Below are 14,770 nucleotides of genomic sequence, written 5' to 3'. Positions count from 1 at the left end.
TCTTTTTAATAAAAAAAAAATTAACTCCTTCCGAGATTTGATCCGCTTCGTAAGTAAAATATGAATTCCTTAGGAAAATGGTCATAAAAAATAAAAACAAAAACAAAAAAAGTAATTCCACTGTCAAAATTCATCTGATGTACTTCATTTTATTATATTTCACCTTTTATCCCTTAATCCTACGGCTCAGGTGAACTCTCTATATATTAATTAACTACTCAATATCCCTTCAACTCCAAAGAATAAGTCGGTTACACTTCTAAAAAAGCTCGTACCAAAGAATAATAAAAAACTTGATGATGCCTAGAGAATTACAGGAAGGTGGTTAGTCAACACATACTAGGTGATTACTGTCAAGTTATTAGTTCAGATTATGTTCATCTCTTAATCAAAATTCTGTTGGGATGTGTGGAAAAGCAGAGCTTTGCCTCTTGATGTGTTATTGAGCAACAACATATTTCATTAATTTATTGAATACATCCAGATATTTGATCTGCCAACTCTCATGTTTAACAATCTTCATCATTACAATATTAAGAATGCCAATTCAATGTGGCCTGGCAACCAACTTGATTTAGCTGATTTAGCACCAAAAATAGATCATGTGTGCAAGATGAACTCCATGTCAGAGACAACATAAGTACCCATAACACCACCCTTAAAACTATGTAGTATTAGACCAAGGTGGGTCTAAACTAATACTAAATTACCCAAAGTTTACTGTATTTCACACACAATAAGTTTACCAAAGATCTCTAAATATCAAATTTAGTAAAAGAGAATCATTTGTCCAGTCTTGTATTAGACATGGTTAAAAATACCACCAATGGAGGCAAATCAAATTTTCATAATTGAAGGAGGCTTGTATTCTATCAAAATGGGGTCTCTTTCTTGGAAAAAAAAGATGGAAGAATTTGCATCACAGATTTTGTTAATCTCATTCGAGACTTGAGATTGCTCATTGAGCTTTCATTATGTTTTTCACACCAACGAAGACAGGTAATTACAAAAAGGATTTAAGGTTATTCCTCGTCACCGCTACGTGATTCTAGAATAACATAATGTTTCCCATCATCCGTAATTCTAGTTCCTTCTCTCTCACAAGGCCCATAAAACCAACAACACATAAGAAAATAAAGAAAATTAAGAACACTCAAGGCAAAAAATAACCAATAATAGTAATCATAGTGACCCTTGTTAGGGTTACCTGAAACCCAACTCTCCTTTCCCCCTCTTTTTGTAAGATCGTCTACAATTCCTAGAATTGAACTCCCTATCAAGTACCCAATAGAACTTCCTAGTGCAGCTAGAGCCATTCCAATGCTAGACAAGTTCTTAGGAAGCTGAGAGTAATAAAATTCGGTCTGCCCAACTGTAAAAAAATGCCTCGAATATGCCGGTCAAGCAAGGTTGTGGGACAAGCCACCAAATTGACATATCAATAATGCCCTGTGGATTATCCGAGAACCCTTGTTCAATTGCAGTTTTTCGTCGAATACTCTCCACAAATGCAGCCAACCCTACGGCCATGCTAGATAATACTAATCCAACACCCATACGTTGCATAATGCTAAGCCCAGTTGGTCGTCCGGTGAGCTTTGCTAGTAGGGGGAGGATAAGGGGATCATAGATGGTCAACCACACCAATACTGTGATAATTGTGAACAAACCGATGGATCCCGCTGGAATTTCAAAGTTGGAGGTAATGTGTCTGTTCATGGTGTTTGCTACTAGTAATGTTAAAGAGGGAACACTCATGGTTACTGCAACCACGATATTTGTGGACCATATGGGTAAGATTCTCACCAGTGATTTGAACTCTTCAACTTGATCCACCGAGCAGAGGTTCCATGGTCCTGAAGTTGATCCATCAAGGCCTTCCTCATGATCTCTAATGATGCAAGCTTTGTTCAAACACCTACATATATAAACTCAGTTGATTTAACAATAAATTAACCATCCTACAAAAGAGAATAAGTTTCTTCTCTTAATTTTTTTTTTCGCTTGGGTATACGAGTGTCTTAGAGAGTTGAGGGAACAGGGAACTCCTAAAACTCATTGAGGGTATGAGAGCACCAAGAAGTACTAGCCATACCAAGGACGTGGTCACCCACCATAATTAATATTGAAAGTTATCACACAAGCATACACTTAAACAACAAAGACAACAATGAGGATGATGATCTTATACCTTAATTTGTCAGTGGGTGCTAGGTGCTCGAAGTCATGACTACCATTATACCATCTATTTGAGTTCTCTGGAGGGAAAGAGAGATTTCTGTTTTTCAAGGACACCACCACAACTTGAGCAAATCTAGTAATCAAGCTTTTGCCGGCCTTTATTTTTATGTATAAAGGAGAGCCCGACCAGAAGAACAGAGCAGATGAGAACATTAGAATGACAGAAATTCCAAACCCAACTTTCCATCCCATGTGAACTTGTACATATACAACCACAGTAAGTGCAACCATATACGCAAGTACAGATGAGAGATAGTACCAACTGAAGTAGCGACTTAAGACCCTCTCATTTTTAATATCATCTTTTTTATCCAATTGATCTGCACCGAAGGCTAAGGAACATGGTCGAATGCAGCCACTTCCAATAGATATGAGTCCAAAAGCTAATAATAGGGGAACGAGTTGGGCAGGCATCGCAGATTCACAACTCTGGGAAGATGGGGTGCAAGGGGAAGGCTTCAATTGTGGAACCATTGCTGTCAACCATAGTAGGATCATCCCCTGCAACAAGAAAAATTAAAGAAATTTTCTGTTATAAACAATCGGGTTACATGTAATGCGGAATCATTGCAACATTGGGATTATAATGTTAATTATTATATTGTGGTGATGGCCAAGGTAAGCCATTATGCTAGACTTCCAAGCGAAACTTGTATAACTTAAGATATTTTTGTAATTTTTCTAGATTTTCTGAAAGTAAATTGATTTCGCAAGACAATGATTCACATAATTGATTCATTGTTTAAATCAAAAGTCTTGACTCTTGAGCCTAGTATAGAAATTCAAGAAAAAAAAATTTACTTACAAGAAGACTCGCAATGGATCCCATACCAATAACTCGGAATCGACCCAGGTAAGAATCCGATATGAAGGCTCCTACACCAGGCGTGAAATAAGACGCAGCTGTCCAAAGCATCAAAATTTTTGCTCCTGAGGCATTATCCATATTATACCCATCCATTAAGTATAAGATCATATTTGGTTGAAGCCCATAGGCTGCGATAGTTTCAAACGCTTGGATTCCTGTTAAAAAATTGCAATCCCACAATTAATGGATAACTTCACGCAAAATTATTTACATGATGAACTATGATGAAGATCTATGCAAAGTTGACATCTATAGTCACACATACCATTAATAGGCCCACATGGAGATAAGTTACTGCTGATTCTTGTCATATGTGTGTATGCATGTGTGTGTGTGTCGTTTAATGAATCTTGTCCTGTAAGCTAAAATTCATCGTGATCGGTCCAGTGATGGAGGTAGTGTCAACCACCAAGAATCTAACAAACAATTGTGCTTGATAAGCAGAAAAAGCAAATAATTGAAAAAAAAGGAGGAATTGCAGTTATCTATAATTAAAGACATGGTGTGTTAGGGAACTGTGATCACTTATGATGAAAGGCATGGTATGTGTATATGCGTGTAAAACTGATGACATCCCACCTGTCTTCCATCAGTAGGGTTGTCAATGGCTGGGACCGATCCGCTATGGGCCAAGTTTGGATAAAAACTGAGGCCCGTTTAGGTTTCGGTTCAGCAAGAGCCAGGCCAATTTAAATAGAGTGTTAGGTTCAAGCTGGGAGTCGGGCCTATTCCCCACCCCTGCTTAAAAGTCATGAACGCCTTCTCTCTTTCTTCTTCCCCTTTTATATAGGGTAAATTACACTTTCAATCCCCGTGGTTTGGCATAATTATATGTTGACCCCCTAATGTTTTGACAATTGCACTTACCTCCCCTATAGTTTATCTAAAGAGCTCACTTACCACCCTTTAGTCTACTTGCCGTCAATCAAACAGTTTAAGAATGATTTTTTACTTTTTGTAAAGACAATTTTACTCTTTTTAAAATGTTATTTTTTTATAAACAAAAATATCTCTATGAATAAATGGGTTCACGAGTGAGCGTGTAGATGCTTTTTTTTTAATTAAAAAAGAAAAGAAAATAAGAAGGTAAAATAGTAAAATAGCATCTGAATTTAAACACTGTATGTGAGAGGGGAGGTAAGTGCAATTATCAAAATGTTAGGGAGCCAAGATGGAATTATGCCAAATCACAGGTGGTCAAAGTGTAATTTCCCCTTTTATATGTTCCAAAGAAAAACTCAAGTCAACCCAACCCATTCAACAAATTGATTCGAATGCAAGTGGGCCAGACTAGGCGGAAGGTCGGACTTGAGAATAATGCATTTTTCTTCGGCATAGGTTGGCCTTACCATTTGGTTGACCAGGCTTGTATATTTTTTTTTTTGAGACCCAAATGATATTGGACCCTTTACAACTCACCCCGTTGACACCTCTTACCAAAACCCTTGATTTTTCCCCTCAAAATCTATTGTCTTCATCCTCTAAGAGTAATTTTTTAGAAAATGCTGAACTGCCTTCGTTGGACACTATATGCAACAATGCGCTGATGTGGCAGTGTATAGAGAACCGTAGATTTCTTTACTCATACCTAGAGGAAAGAAATCTATGGTTATATGCACTGCCACATCCATGCAGTGTTGAACACAATGTCCAACGAAGGCAGTGTAGCATGACTCTAATTAATTTTATCCTATAACCTCTTCATCCATCTGTCAACTTTGGGCCCCTTTACGACTCACTCCACTTGACATCTCTTACCAAAACCCTTGATTTTCTCCCCAAAACATATTATCTTCAATCTCAAAGAGTAATTTCTTTTTACTAATGATAAAATGCACCCGTTTTGTACGCAGCTGATGTGGCAAGTGCACAGAACTGTAGATCTTTTTCCTTGTGTATCCCAAAGAAAAAGATCTATGGTTTTCTGTACTTGCCACGTACAGACCACGTAAGTTTTAACGCGTCATTTTATCACGACTCTTTTTTTTTTTTTTTTTTATGGAGTCCAACTAGCCTTAGGCTATGTTTGGTAACACTTTTGAAGTCTGGAAACATCTAAAGTCCGGAAAATAGAAATCAGAAGTTTCATCAAGCATCCCCCCATCCTTGGTTCAAAAATTCTGAAATTCAATTTTGAAGTGTAAAATCTGAAACGAAACAAGCGGAAATAAAACTTCTAAAGTCTGAATTTTAAAGGTGGATCACTTCCATTCAGACTTCAGAAATGTTACCAAACACACACTTACTAAGTTAGTAAGGATTCCACCCTTACTAAGGGTCCTTGAGCTCAACTTGTGGCACCCAAAAATATGATCCAATGCTTCCGGGTTGTAGAGGATAAAATTCTATGAACTTTGGAAAAAAAAATCCCCAAAAATAATTATTTTTCACTTTTAAGTTTGGCAGTTATGTGGAAGTTCCATAGCCATCTATTTTCAAAGAATAATGATGAATGCACATGGTTTTGGTACGCGGCTGACGTGGCAAGGGCATAGACCCACAGATCTTTTGCTTGTGTATCCCAATGAAAAAGATCTATGGTTCTGTGCCCTTGCAATGCCAACCGCATACCCAACCGTGTGCATTCATCACAACTCATTTTCAAAACCTTGGATCAAGTTAAAAAAAATTGTTTTTTGGATCTAAGATTTTAGAAATAACTTAGAGAGCTGTGGTGTTGATTGTTGAGGTGGTAGTTCATTCTTTACTAAGTTAATTAGTTAGGAAAATGTTTCTCTGTTTTTAGAGAGCTGCCATTGCCACACAAATTAATTAAATTATATGTGCCACACCAAAAAAGGAAATGTGCAAACCATTTATTGAAAAAATATGCACACCAATGCTTTAAGACAAAACAAAACATTATAGATCCATTACCAACCCATCACCACAACATCTAGTGTTAATGTCTCACAACATCTACATGAGATTCAGATTAGCATCCTACATCCATTACCACAAATAGTTGCTCAACAGAATATTTGCCACAACTAAAGTCATGTAGTATTTTGGCTAAAAACAGAGCAACAGTAAGTAAAAAAGACAACAAAGATATGTGCTAATCAGTCCATTTATGAATCTTGGATTTTCAAGTTGCATCCATTCTTCTCTTACACAATTCATCAAACACATTTGATGCCTACTAAATCAACATAGATTAAAGTGAAAAATTACTCATAGATTGTTAAGATACGTTATTTTAGGCTATGTTATTTAGTAATTTAGGAGTCTAGATGCTAATTAGGTATTTTCTTATTTTAGGATTCTTTTTATTTTACTAATTTAGGAAGTCTTATTAAATTACGAGTCCAATATTTGTATGTTGGAGTCAAAATCCTTCATTTATATATATTGAAGGATGTAATACGTTTTTAGAGGCAATCAATAAAAATAAATTAATTAATTTGGAGGAAGATCCCCCTTGAAGTGGATCAAAATTGTCTATAGGATCTAGGATCCTATCATGGTGACTGTTAAGGAGCTAAGTGAGAGAATCGACTCGTTTGAACCTCGATTTGATCAAATAAACACTGATATTCATAAGTTGAAAGAAGGGATACAAGCAATTCAAGCAATCCTGGAACATTTGGTTGCAAATCAACCGTCAATTCGAGAAGCATGCTAATGTACAACAAAGAGAAGGCATAGCAATACAAGGTCGTTCGATTTGTATCGATTTTCCAAAGTTTGACGGAGATAATCCGGAAGGCTAGATTTTTCAAGTTGAAAAATATCAACAGTTGAACAGTTTGCTCAACGAACAAATGGTTTCCTTGGCCTCAGTTCACCTAACCGAAGACGCTATAGCATGGTATCGTTGGATGACTCATTTGATTGGGTTAATGTCATGGACCCAACTCACTTGGGCCCTATGCTCTCACTTTGAATCTCGGGAGCTCGCGGATCCGGGTGTGGCGTTATCTAAACTCAAACAAACTGGTACAGGTCATGAATTTCAAGGCCTATTTGAAAAGCTTGCAAATCGAGTTACCAAAATCATTTTTAATTAGTTGTTTTGTCTCGGGCTTATGTGACAACATACGTGCTGGAATTCAATTATTTAGGCCTAGTTCACTAACCGAAGCATTCGACTTGGCTATTTGCCAAAAAGAAACAATGAAAGTAACAAAAAAATTTTCATTGTGCCATGCAACACCTCTTGAGCCAAAGGCACCTCCTAGGCTTCCTCCTATTAATCGACTTTCCTCGATAGAGCAAGCGAAGCAACAATCGAAAGGTCTTTTGTTTCAATTGCAACGAACTTTTCAAACCAAGACATCGTTGTAAGAAACCTCAACTACTCATTTTGGAGATCGATGCAGACACGTTGAAGGCAAAGTTGCTTTTGAAAATTTTCTGACTTGAGGACAAGTCGTTTTGAAAGAGGGATGGATGTTAGGATACATTATTTTAGGCTATGTTATTTAGTAATTTAGGAGTCTAGATGCTAATTAAGTATTTTCTTATTTTAGGATTTTCTATTTTATTAATTTAGGAAATCTTATTAAATTTGGAGTCTAATACTTGTACGTTGGAGTCAAAATCCTTCCTTTATATATATTGGAGTATGTAATATGTTTTTTGAAGCAATTCATAAAAATAAATAAATTAATTTGGAGGAAGATCCCCCTTGAAGTGGATCAAAATTGTCTATAAGATCTAGGATCCTATCATAGATTCAAGTACGGAATTACTTGAATCTCTAGTGATTGGAATTAAAATTGGAAATAAAAAATAAAAAAATTGTTATGGGTAATTATAAAAGCACCCAACGAATTAATAAGGGAAACCCACACCATAGTTGAATTGTTTTGTCTTATATAGGTTAAAAGTTTCGGAATGAGATGATTTTTAGTGAGGATGATCACTATGATGAAGAAGTCTCTTTGATGATTTGTTGGGGTTTTAGGTATGATTTGGTGTAGTAGTTTGTGGTGAGTCTTGATTAGGATGGAAAGAAGAAAAGGAGAAGGAGAAGGAAAGGTGAAGAGAGATAGAAAGAGAGAGAAGATGTATCTGAAAACCAACCAAGGTCTGAGTAAACACTCCCCCTTGATGAAGAAGGCGGGGTGCTCTAGCTTTTTTTCGGAGTTACTTCTCACACCCGCATATTGTTTATTAAAAATTTTAAATTGATGCACCAATATTAAAAATTGGTTTGGCAATAGTGGTGGTAAATAGGTAGAGTTGGAAAATCAAATTCTATTGTTTGATTTTACTTGGATAAAATAGTGGGAAAATTATATAAGGAAAAAGAAGAAGAAGGAGAGGAGGAGGAGGAGGAGAAAGAAGATGAAAAGAGGGGGAGAGAAAGAAGAAGATGAGGAGGGAGGGAGGGGAGGATGTGGTGGTGGTGGTGGTGGCGGTGAAGGTAAGAGAGGTAGAAGAGGGGAGAACATGGTAGTGGCGGTGGTAGTGGTGGTGGCGATGGCGACGGTGATGGCGGAAGTAAGTGAGGAAGTAGATGATGAGGAATATGAGGGAAGAACGTGGTGGTAGTGGCGGCGGAGGTGAGGGATGGAAAAGGAGAAGAAGAGAGAGAAAGAGAGAAAGTGACCGAAGATGGTGATAACAGCGACAACGATGATGACGATGGCGAGGTTAGTGTGATGGTAGTGGGGGTGGGGGTGGGGTAGGTAGGGAAGAAGAAGAAGATATGAATGGAAAAGAATTGGGGATGAAAAATATGGGTGAGAACTTTTTGATTGAGGTGGAAAATGAATTTTCATTTTCATGTGCAATCAAACACTTGAAAAATATCATTTTCCATTAAAATTGATTTTCCACCCTATTTTCCATGTGCAATCAAACCTACTCTTACTTTTTTTCACTCTCAAAACCTAATGTCTTCAACTTATAAGAGTATTTTTTTTTTAATCCTACACCTCTTCATCCATCCCATCAACTTCTAGGATTCCTTCCCAACCACCACCCAAACCCATTATCTTAAACCTCAGACAGTAATTTTTTTTTTTTATCCAACCTATCCATCCATCCCATTCAACTTCTTGTAAAAAAAACTCGGCTTTTCCCCCTAAATTCCGTCATCTTCAACCTCCTCCAAGAAACCCATCTCTTTTTCCTAAGGTTTGAAGGGAAAAAAGAGAGAATTTTAGGGGTAGAGATGAGGGCAAAAAGTTTTACCCTAGGGGTTGAAAGTAGATGGATTCTTGGGGAAAATCAAGGTTTTTTCTTTTTTCATTTTCTTATTTTATTTATTATTTTTTCAATGTTGAAGACTATAGTATTTCGGTAATTTTAACTTGGACTGTCGTAGAAGAGCCAAGTCAAAGGGATGTCTCAGTTAGAAAACAACAGAGTATCTCTAATTTCCACCAAAATTAGAGAATTTTACATGTATATGTTGTGTGAAGGTGTAACCAACTATGATGAAAAGCATGGTTTTAGCCATCAAATTGAAATATATATATATATATAAAATCACAAAATTAACAGAGAATTTTACATAGTAATCACTTACATTAACTTGTTTGTATGAGTGCAATGTGTGTATGCCTTCATGTATGGTGGAATGGGCATTACCTATGACGAAAGGCATGGTTTTAATGCCACCCTTTGACCTTGAAATCTGTTGGCTTTGTTTCTTTTGATCAGATGAAATCTCCATTTTCTCTTCTCCAGCAATCTGCTCCATCATCTCCTCTGCAACTATCTACTTACCCACAACACTCGGGACTCACAACTCACAAGAGGCTGCTATGACTTCCAAGTGAGTAAAGAACTAGTACCAGCAATTTAAAGATGGAACGTGTTAAAGGCACCCCAAGTATTACCTTGGGCACCCTATCCCGTAACCTAACTTTTCTTTTTTTTTTTTTTGTCTTATATGGGTTAAAAATGAAGGGCTAGAAGCATTTTTCACATGTGATACAAGATGCATCAATTATCACCTTCCCAGAATCCGAGTCCAACTTTAAAGTGGGAAGCCGCTTAAAATTTTGAGAAACCCTCCTTATTATCAAACACGTGGCATTTTGAATTTGTTTCAAGTCTAAAATTTAATAATTCATTGAAAATATCACGTGTAATTAAAGGGGGAGGATTTCTTTGAAATTTTGAAGCAGGCAACTACTTCAAAGTTTTTTTCTTTCACATGTTGCGTAACCTCGCAAAGAGTTAAATAATACAGATGAGAGCGGCATACACTTTTTTTTTCTCCCATGTGTCACTATTTGTTAATTAATTTGATGGGGTCAAAATTTTTCAGAGAACAAAAACACGTCCTATCAAAAAAAAAAAATTGACTATTGTGCTAAAGAAATAAAAACATCTATCGGGATGGTTTAAATAATACAGATGAGTGCGGCATACATTTTTTTTTTCTCCCATGTGTCACTATTTGTTAATTAATTTGATGGGGTCAAAATTTTCCAGAGAACAAAAACACGTCCTATAAAAAAAAAAAAATTGACTATTGTGCTAAAGAAATAAAAACATCTATCGGGATGGTACCCCCCCCCCCCCCTACCACAATGAAGTCGAAGAGTGACCTCAATGCTGGAGTGAGCTCAGTTGGGACACATGGGGACATTGTGTGGTGGCGCCTACACGCAAGTAGATGCATTTTTTCTTGAGAGACAAGTAAAATACATTTATGGACATGCGTGGACGCAACTTCAAGATATTGCACGATCTTTTGTCCCCACATATAATAGAAGTTAGGATCAAATCTTGCTACAATTCTCTAGATTTTTCAATTTAGGATATGTTTGGTTGTATAAAACATGATTTTCCATGAAATTTGAAATTCATGAAAAAATAGTGATAGAAAATAAGTAGGGTTTGTTAATTAATTTGATGGGGTCAGAATTTTCCAGAGAACAAAAACACGTCCTATAAAAAAAAAAAAATCGACTATTGTGCTAAAGAAATAAAAACATCTATCGGGATGGTTTATAAAGATTCCCCCCCCCCCCACCTACCCCTATCTACCACAATGAAGTCGAAGAGTGACCTCAATGCTGGAGTGAGCTCAGTTGGGACACATGGGGACATTGCGTGGTGGCGCCTACACGCAAGTAGATGCATTTTTTCTTGAGAGACGAGTAAAATACATTTATGGATATGCGTGGACGCAACTTCAAGATATTGCACGATCTTTTGTCCCCACATATAATAGAAGTTAGGATCAAATCTTGATACAATTCTCTAGATTTTTCAATTTAGGATATGTTTGGTTGTATAAAACATGATTTTCCATGAAATTTGAAATTCATGAAAAAATAGTGATAGAAAATAAGTAGCGTTGGAAAATCAAATTCTATTATTTAATTTTACTTGAATAAAATCATGAAAAAAATATGAGAAAAAAAAGGAAAAGAAGAGAAGATGAGGAGAAAGGGAGAGGGAGGAGGATGTGCCTGCAACGACGACGATGGTGGAGATGGAGGTAAGTGAGGAAGAAGATAATGTCATTTTCCATTTTTATGTGTAATCAAACATTTGAAAAATGTCATTTTCTATGGAAATTGATTTTCTACCCTATTTTTCATGTGTAATCAAACATACCCTTAGTATTTTCTTTTCCGCTCAATTCTCCCACCTAACTCTTTCTCTCTCTCAAGTCACAATCACACCAAGGAACCCTACCCTTCCCTATCTATGCCTCTCATTTCTCACCTCTCAAGTCACACCAATGCCTCTCTCTCTCTCTCTCTCTGACTCCATCACCTTTGTTGCCAAAAGCTTTATTCAAACCCTAAAAGAGCATGGCGAAGTTTGGGATTTTAATCTTTCAAAGGGACTTCAAATCCTCCTAATGGTTTGAGTTTTTCTTCATTTCATTCATCATTTCTTCTAGTTGAATCCTTGAAAGAACTCAACCTGACTAACATGTGGCATAGTCAAAGCACTCAACTAAGTGCAATCAAGTGGTCATTTGGTTAAGAAAATATCACATTTTCCCATATTAGAGATTTTTTGCAAGATTCGAAAGGGAGATCTTCATCATGTATTAGTTAATTCTCTTTAGGGTTAAGATATTCATCAGGACATCCCCTCTGGTTTGAGTTCTTTGATTAGTGTACAATCCTGAAAAATAGTAAAAATTAGAAGTGATGAAAGAAATGAAGAAAAACCCAAAACATTTGGAGGACTTGAAGTCCCTTCAAAATATTGAGTTCCTGTACTTTACCATGTTCTTGTAGGGTTTCAATGAAGTTTTTGCAACATAGGTGATAGAGTCCCACAAACATAGGGCATTGGTGTGACTTGAGAAGGAAAAGTGAGAGAGGCATAGAAAGGGAGCGGTGGGGGTGTTGGTGTGATTTTGACTTGAGAGAGAAAGAGAAAAAAGAGTTAGGCGAGAGAATTGAGCGCAAAACAAAACATTAAATTAGAAAATCTACAGATTTGTAGCAAGATTTAATCTCAACCTTTACTTATGTGAAGGGGATAAAGGGTAGGCCTTATAGTTGTGTTTTATTAAATAGATAAATGAAGTAAATATTTGTTTACATTTTTTACACTTAAAAAATATTTTTGTTTTTAAAATTATCTTATTATGTTTTTCCGACTTTGTAACTATGATCTCACACTTCGAGGCCTTTGAACCGTTGTCCACAAAGAATTGACTAGCTTAATCACTTGTTTAAAAATTGGTTAAGCTCAATTGATTTTTGAGAAATTCAATTATATTTATCAAATATGTGTGAATTTGGTATTTTTTGTCAAATCAATTTGAATAATTTTAAGATACCAACATTGTGTTTGAATTGACATAAATGAAAAGAAGAGAAGAGAAAATAAATGAATTTCCTTTGTTTGGATTGTTAAGTGGAGAGAGAAGAGGAAATAAAAAATGTGAGTTTTATTTCTCTCCAAAAGTGGAAAGGAGAGGAGAGAAACTATTTTCAAATATTTTACGATTCTAACTCTGTCCCTAGATCTCTTTTAAGATATTTTAAAATTTTAAAATCGTCCTAAATTCTCTCCTATCAATCCAAACATGATGGAGAGAAATTGAGTTTCTCTTATCTCATTTTCCATTCTCTTCTCTCTACTTTTCTCAATCCAAACATGGCTTAAAGGTTTGTGATTATATAATATATTAATCCCGTTTACAATAGAAAAATCTAATATTTTAAAATATAAAATTATATTTATCAAATGTGTTTCAATCATATTAACAAAGTTCATATTCGGTAATTGTTCGGTGGGGGCTTCAATTCAGAAACGTTTTGAAAAATGAAGAAGTAAAGTAAACAAGATTTCGAAGATGATACAAAATAGTTTTTTGCACTTCATAATGACCTATTATCTTCAACCTCTATAAACTTATCTTCTTCTTGATATTTTAATATTGAAAAAACTATTTATTTATTTATTTTTCACAATTGATTGAGATATAGTCGATGAATTATTTGATTTAATCGACTAATCCCTAATTCGAAGAATTTTGTGATTATGATTTGTATTACGTATCAAATCTTTTTGAAAAAATTGGTTTTCAAAACCATGAACTCATGGCTTAATTCAAAGCTTTGGTCCTTTGAAAATGATGAAGAAGAGATAACTAGGAAACTTGTGTCTGGTCCTTCCTCTCAAGACAAGAGATAGCTAGGAAATCCGTTTGATGCTCTCATTAATTTGGAGAGCTCGGATTGCCACACGAACTTTGCTAATGCTGGCCCAATTTACGTGTTAATTCTTCGATGACTTATATAGGTGAATCTCCATTTCGTGTGTTAAATATGATAAAATTTTCGAGTTTAGTATGTTGTTCATTTTAATTCTCAATAAATGTTTTTTAGTGAATTCATCACTTTTATAATCAACAAATTTGCAAATAAATTACCGTCAAGATTGTTGATATGTTTGGCAATTAAAATGAATAGTGTACCAAAAGTTGAGAACAGGAATTTGGTCATAAGTTGTGCTCCTTTAAGGAAATATCTCATTTTCATATGAATTGGGGTGGCGTTAGCAAAAGTTGGCGTGACAATAGAATTTCTCTTAAATTGGATCAAATATTCTTTTTGATAAAAAAGTAGGACTCTCTTAAATTGGATCAAACATTCTTTTTGATAAAAAATCAGGTCCTACCGAGACTTGAACTCGGGTTACTGGATTCAGAGTCCAATGTCCTAACCACTAGACCATAGGACCTTTGTTGCCAAAAGGGTACATTTACTAAGTTATATATCTTATATCTCTCCTGTGGTGAGATATTTCCCTCAGTTGCTTAAACTTTCTCCCAAAGGTGGGAGCAATGGACCCAACAAGGATTAATAATTACGTGTATGAGTTGATATATCCATCATTGATGCACGCGAAAGAATGCAACATATACATCCACAATGGAAAGGGACAACCCATGCGATGTACTTTAATTCATTTAAAACATTAAAGTAAGTTTTAAATGAACGGCCTAAACTCAATCGAAGCTGCTCAGTTTCTTTTTTTCAATCTTATCATTCTTAAAAAATATTTAAAACTAGAGACTTAGAGCCATCAAGAAATCATTTGTTTAAGAAGGCTTACTCAAATATCGTCAAAGTGCGCTACAAGAGTGCCAAACAAGTGAAAAACAAAATTTGTGACAAATTGTCTTTACCCGTAAGAAGCATTTTGAATGCCTACATTCGTAAACGTAAATTAAATTTTTTTTATATTATATAAATACAGATTTATTAATAATGA

The 14,770-nt window shown here is 35.6% G+C and overlaps 1 protein-coding gene and 1 non-coding gene across 3 annotated transcripts; both read right to left on the bottom strand.

Moving 5' to 3' along the window:
• Positions 1–926: 926 nt before the first annotated feature.
• Positions 927–9,855, bottom strand: LOC147403593 (protein NRT1/ PTR FAMILY 1.2-like). 2 transcript variants are annotated; one of them, XM_086439215.1, is made up of 4 exons: positions 9,653–9,855; positions 3,047–3,264; positions 2,192–2,742; positions 927–1,918 (listed from the first exon to the last, which is right to left on the bottom strand). In XM_086439215.1, the coding sequence occupies exons 1-4, from the start codon at positions 9,765–9,767 to the stop codon at positions 1,336–1,338; spliced, it is 1,467 nt and encodes a 488-aa protein (XP_086295341.1). In that variant the 5' UTR covers positions 9,768–9,855; the 3' UTR covers positions 927–1,335. The 2 variants fall into 2 exon arrangements, with proteins under 2 accessions (XP_086295341.1, XP_086295342.1); XM_086439216.1 differs by lacking the exon at positions 9,653–9,855 and adding an exon at positions 3,375–5,022.
• A 4,309-nt stretch (positions 9,856–14,164) lies between these two features.
• Positions 14,165–14,236, bottom strand: TRNAQ-CUG (transfer RNA glutamine (anticodon CUG)). Its single transcript has one exon. It is a non-coding gene; the product is annotated as a tRNA-Gln (tRNA).
• Positions 14,237–14,770: the final 534 nt, after the last annotated feature.

Source organism: Akebia trifoliata, chromosome 4 (assembly GCF_017979445.1).
Source record: "Akebia trifoliata isolate Shusen 1 chromosome 4, ASM1797944v1, whole genome shotgun sequence".
In the NCBI taxonomy this organism is placed as follows: domain Eukaryota; kingdom Viridiplantae; phylum Streptophyta; class Magnoliopsida; order Ranunculales; family Lardizabalaceae; genus Akebia; species Akebia trifoliata.
The sequence above is the reverse complement of the archived record's forward strand: the minus strand, read 5'-3'. Positions and strand labels throughout refer to the sequence as shown.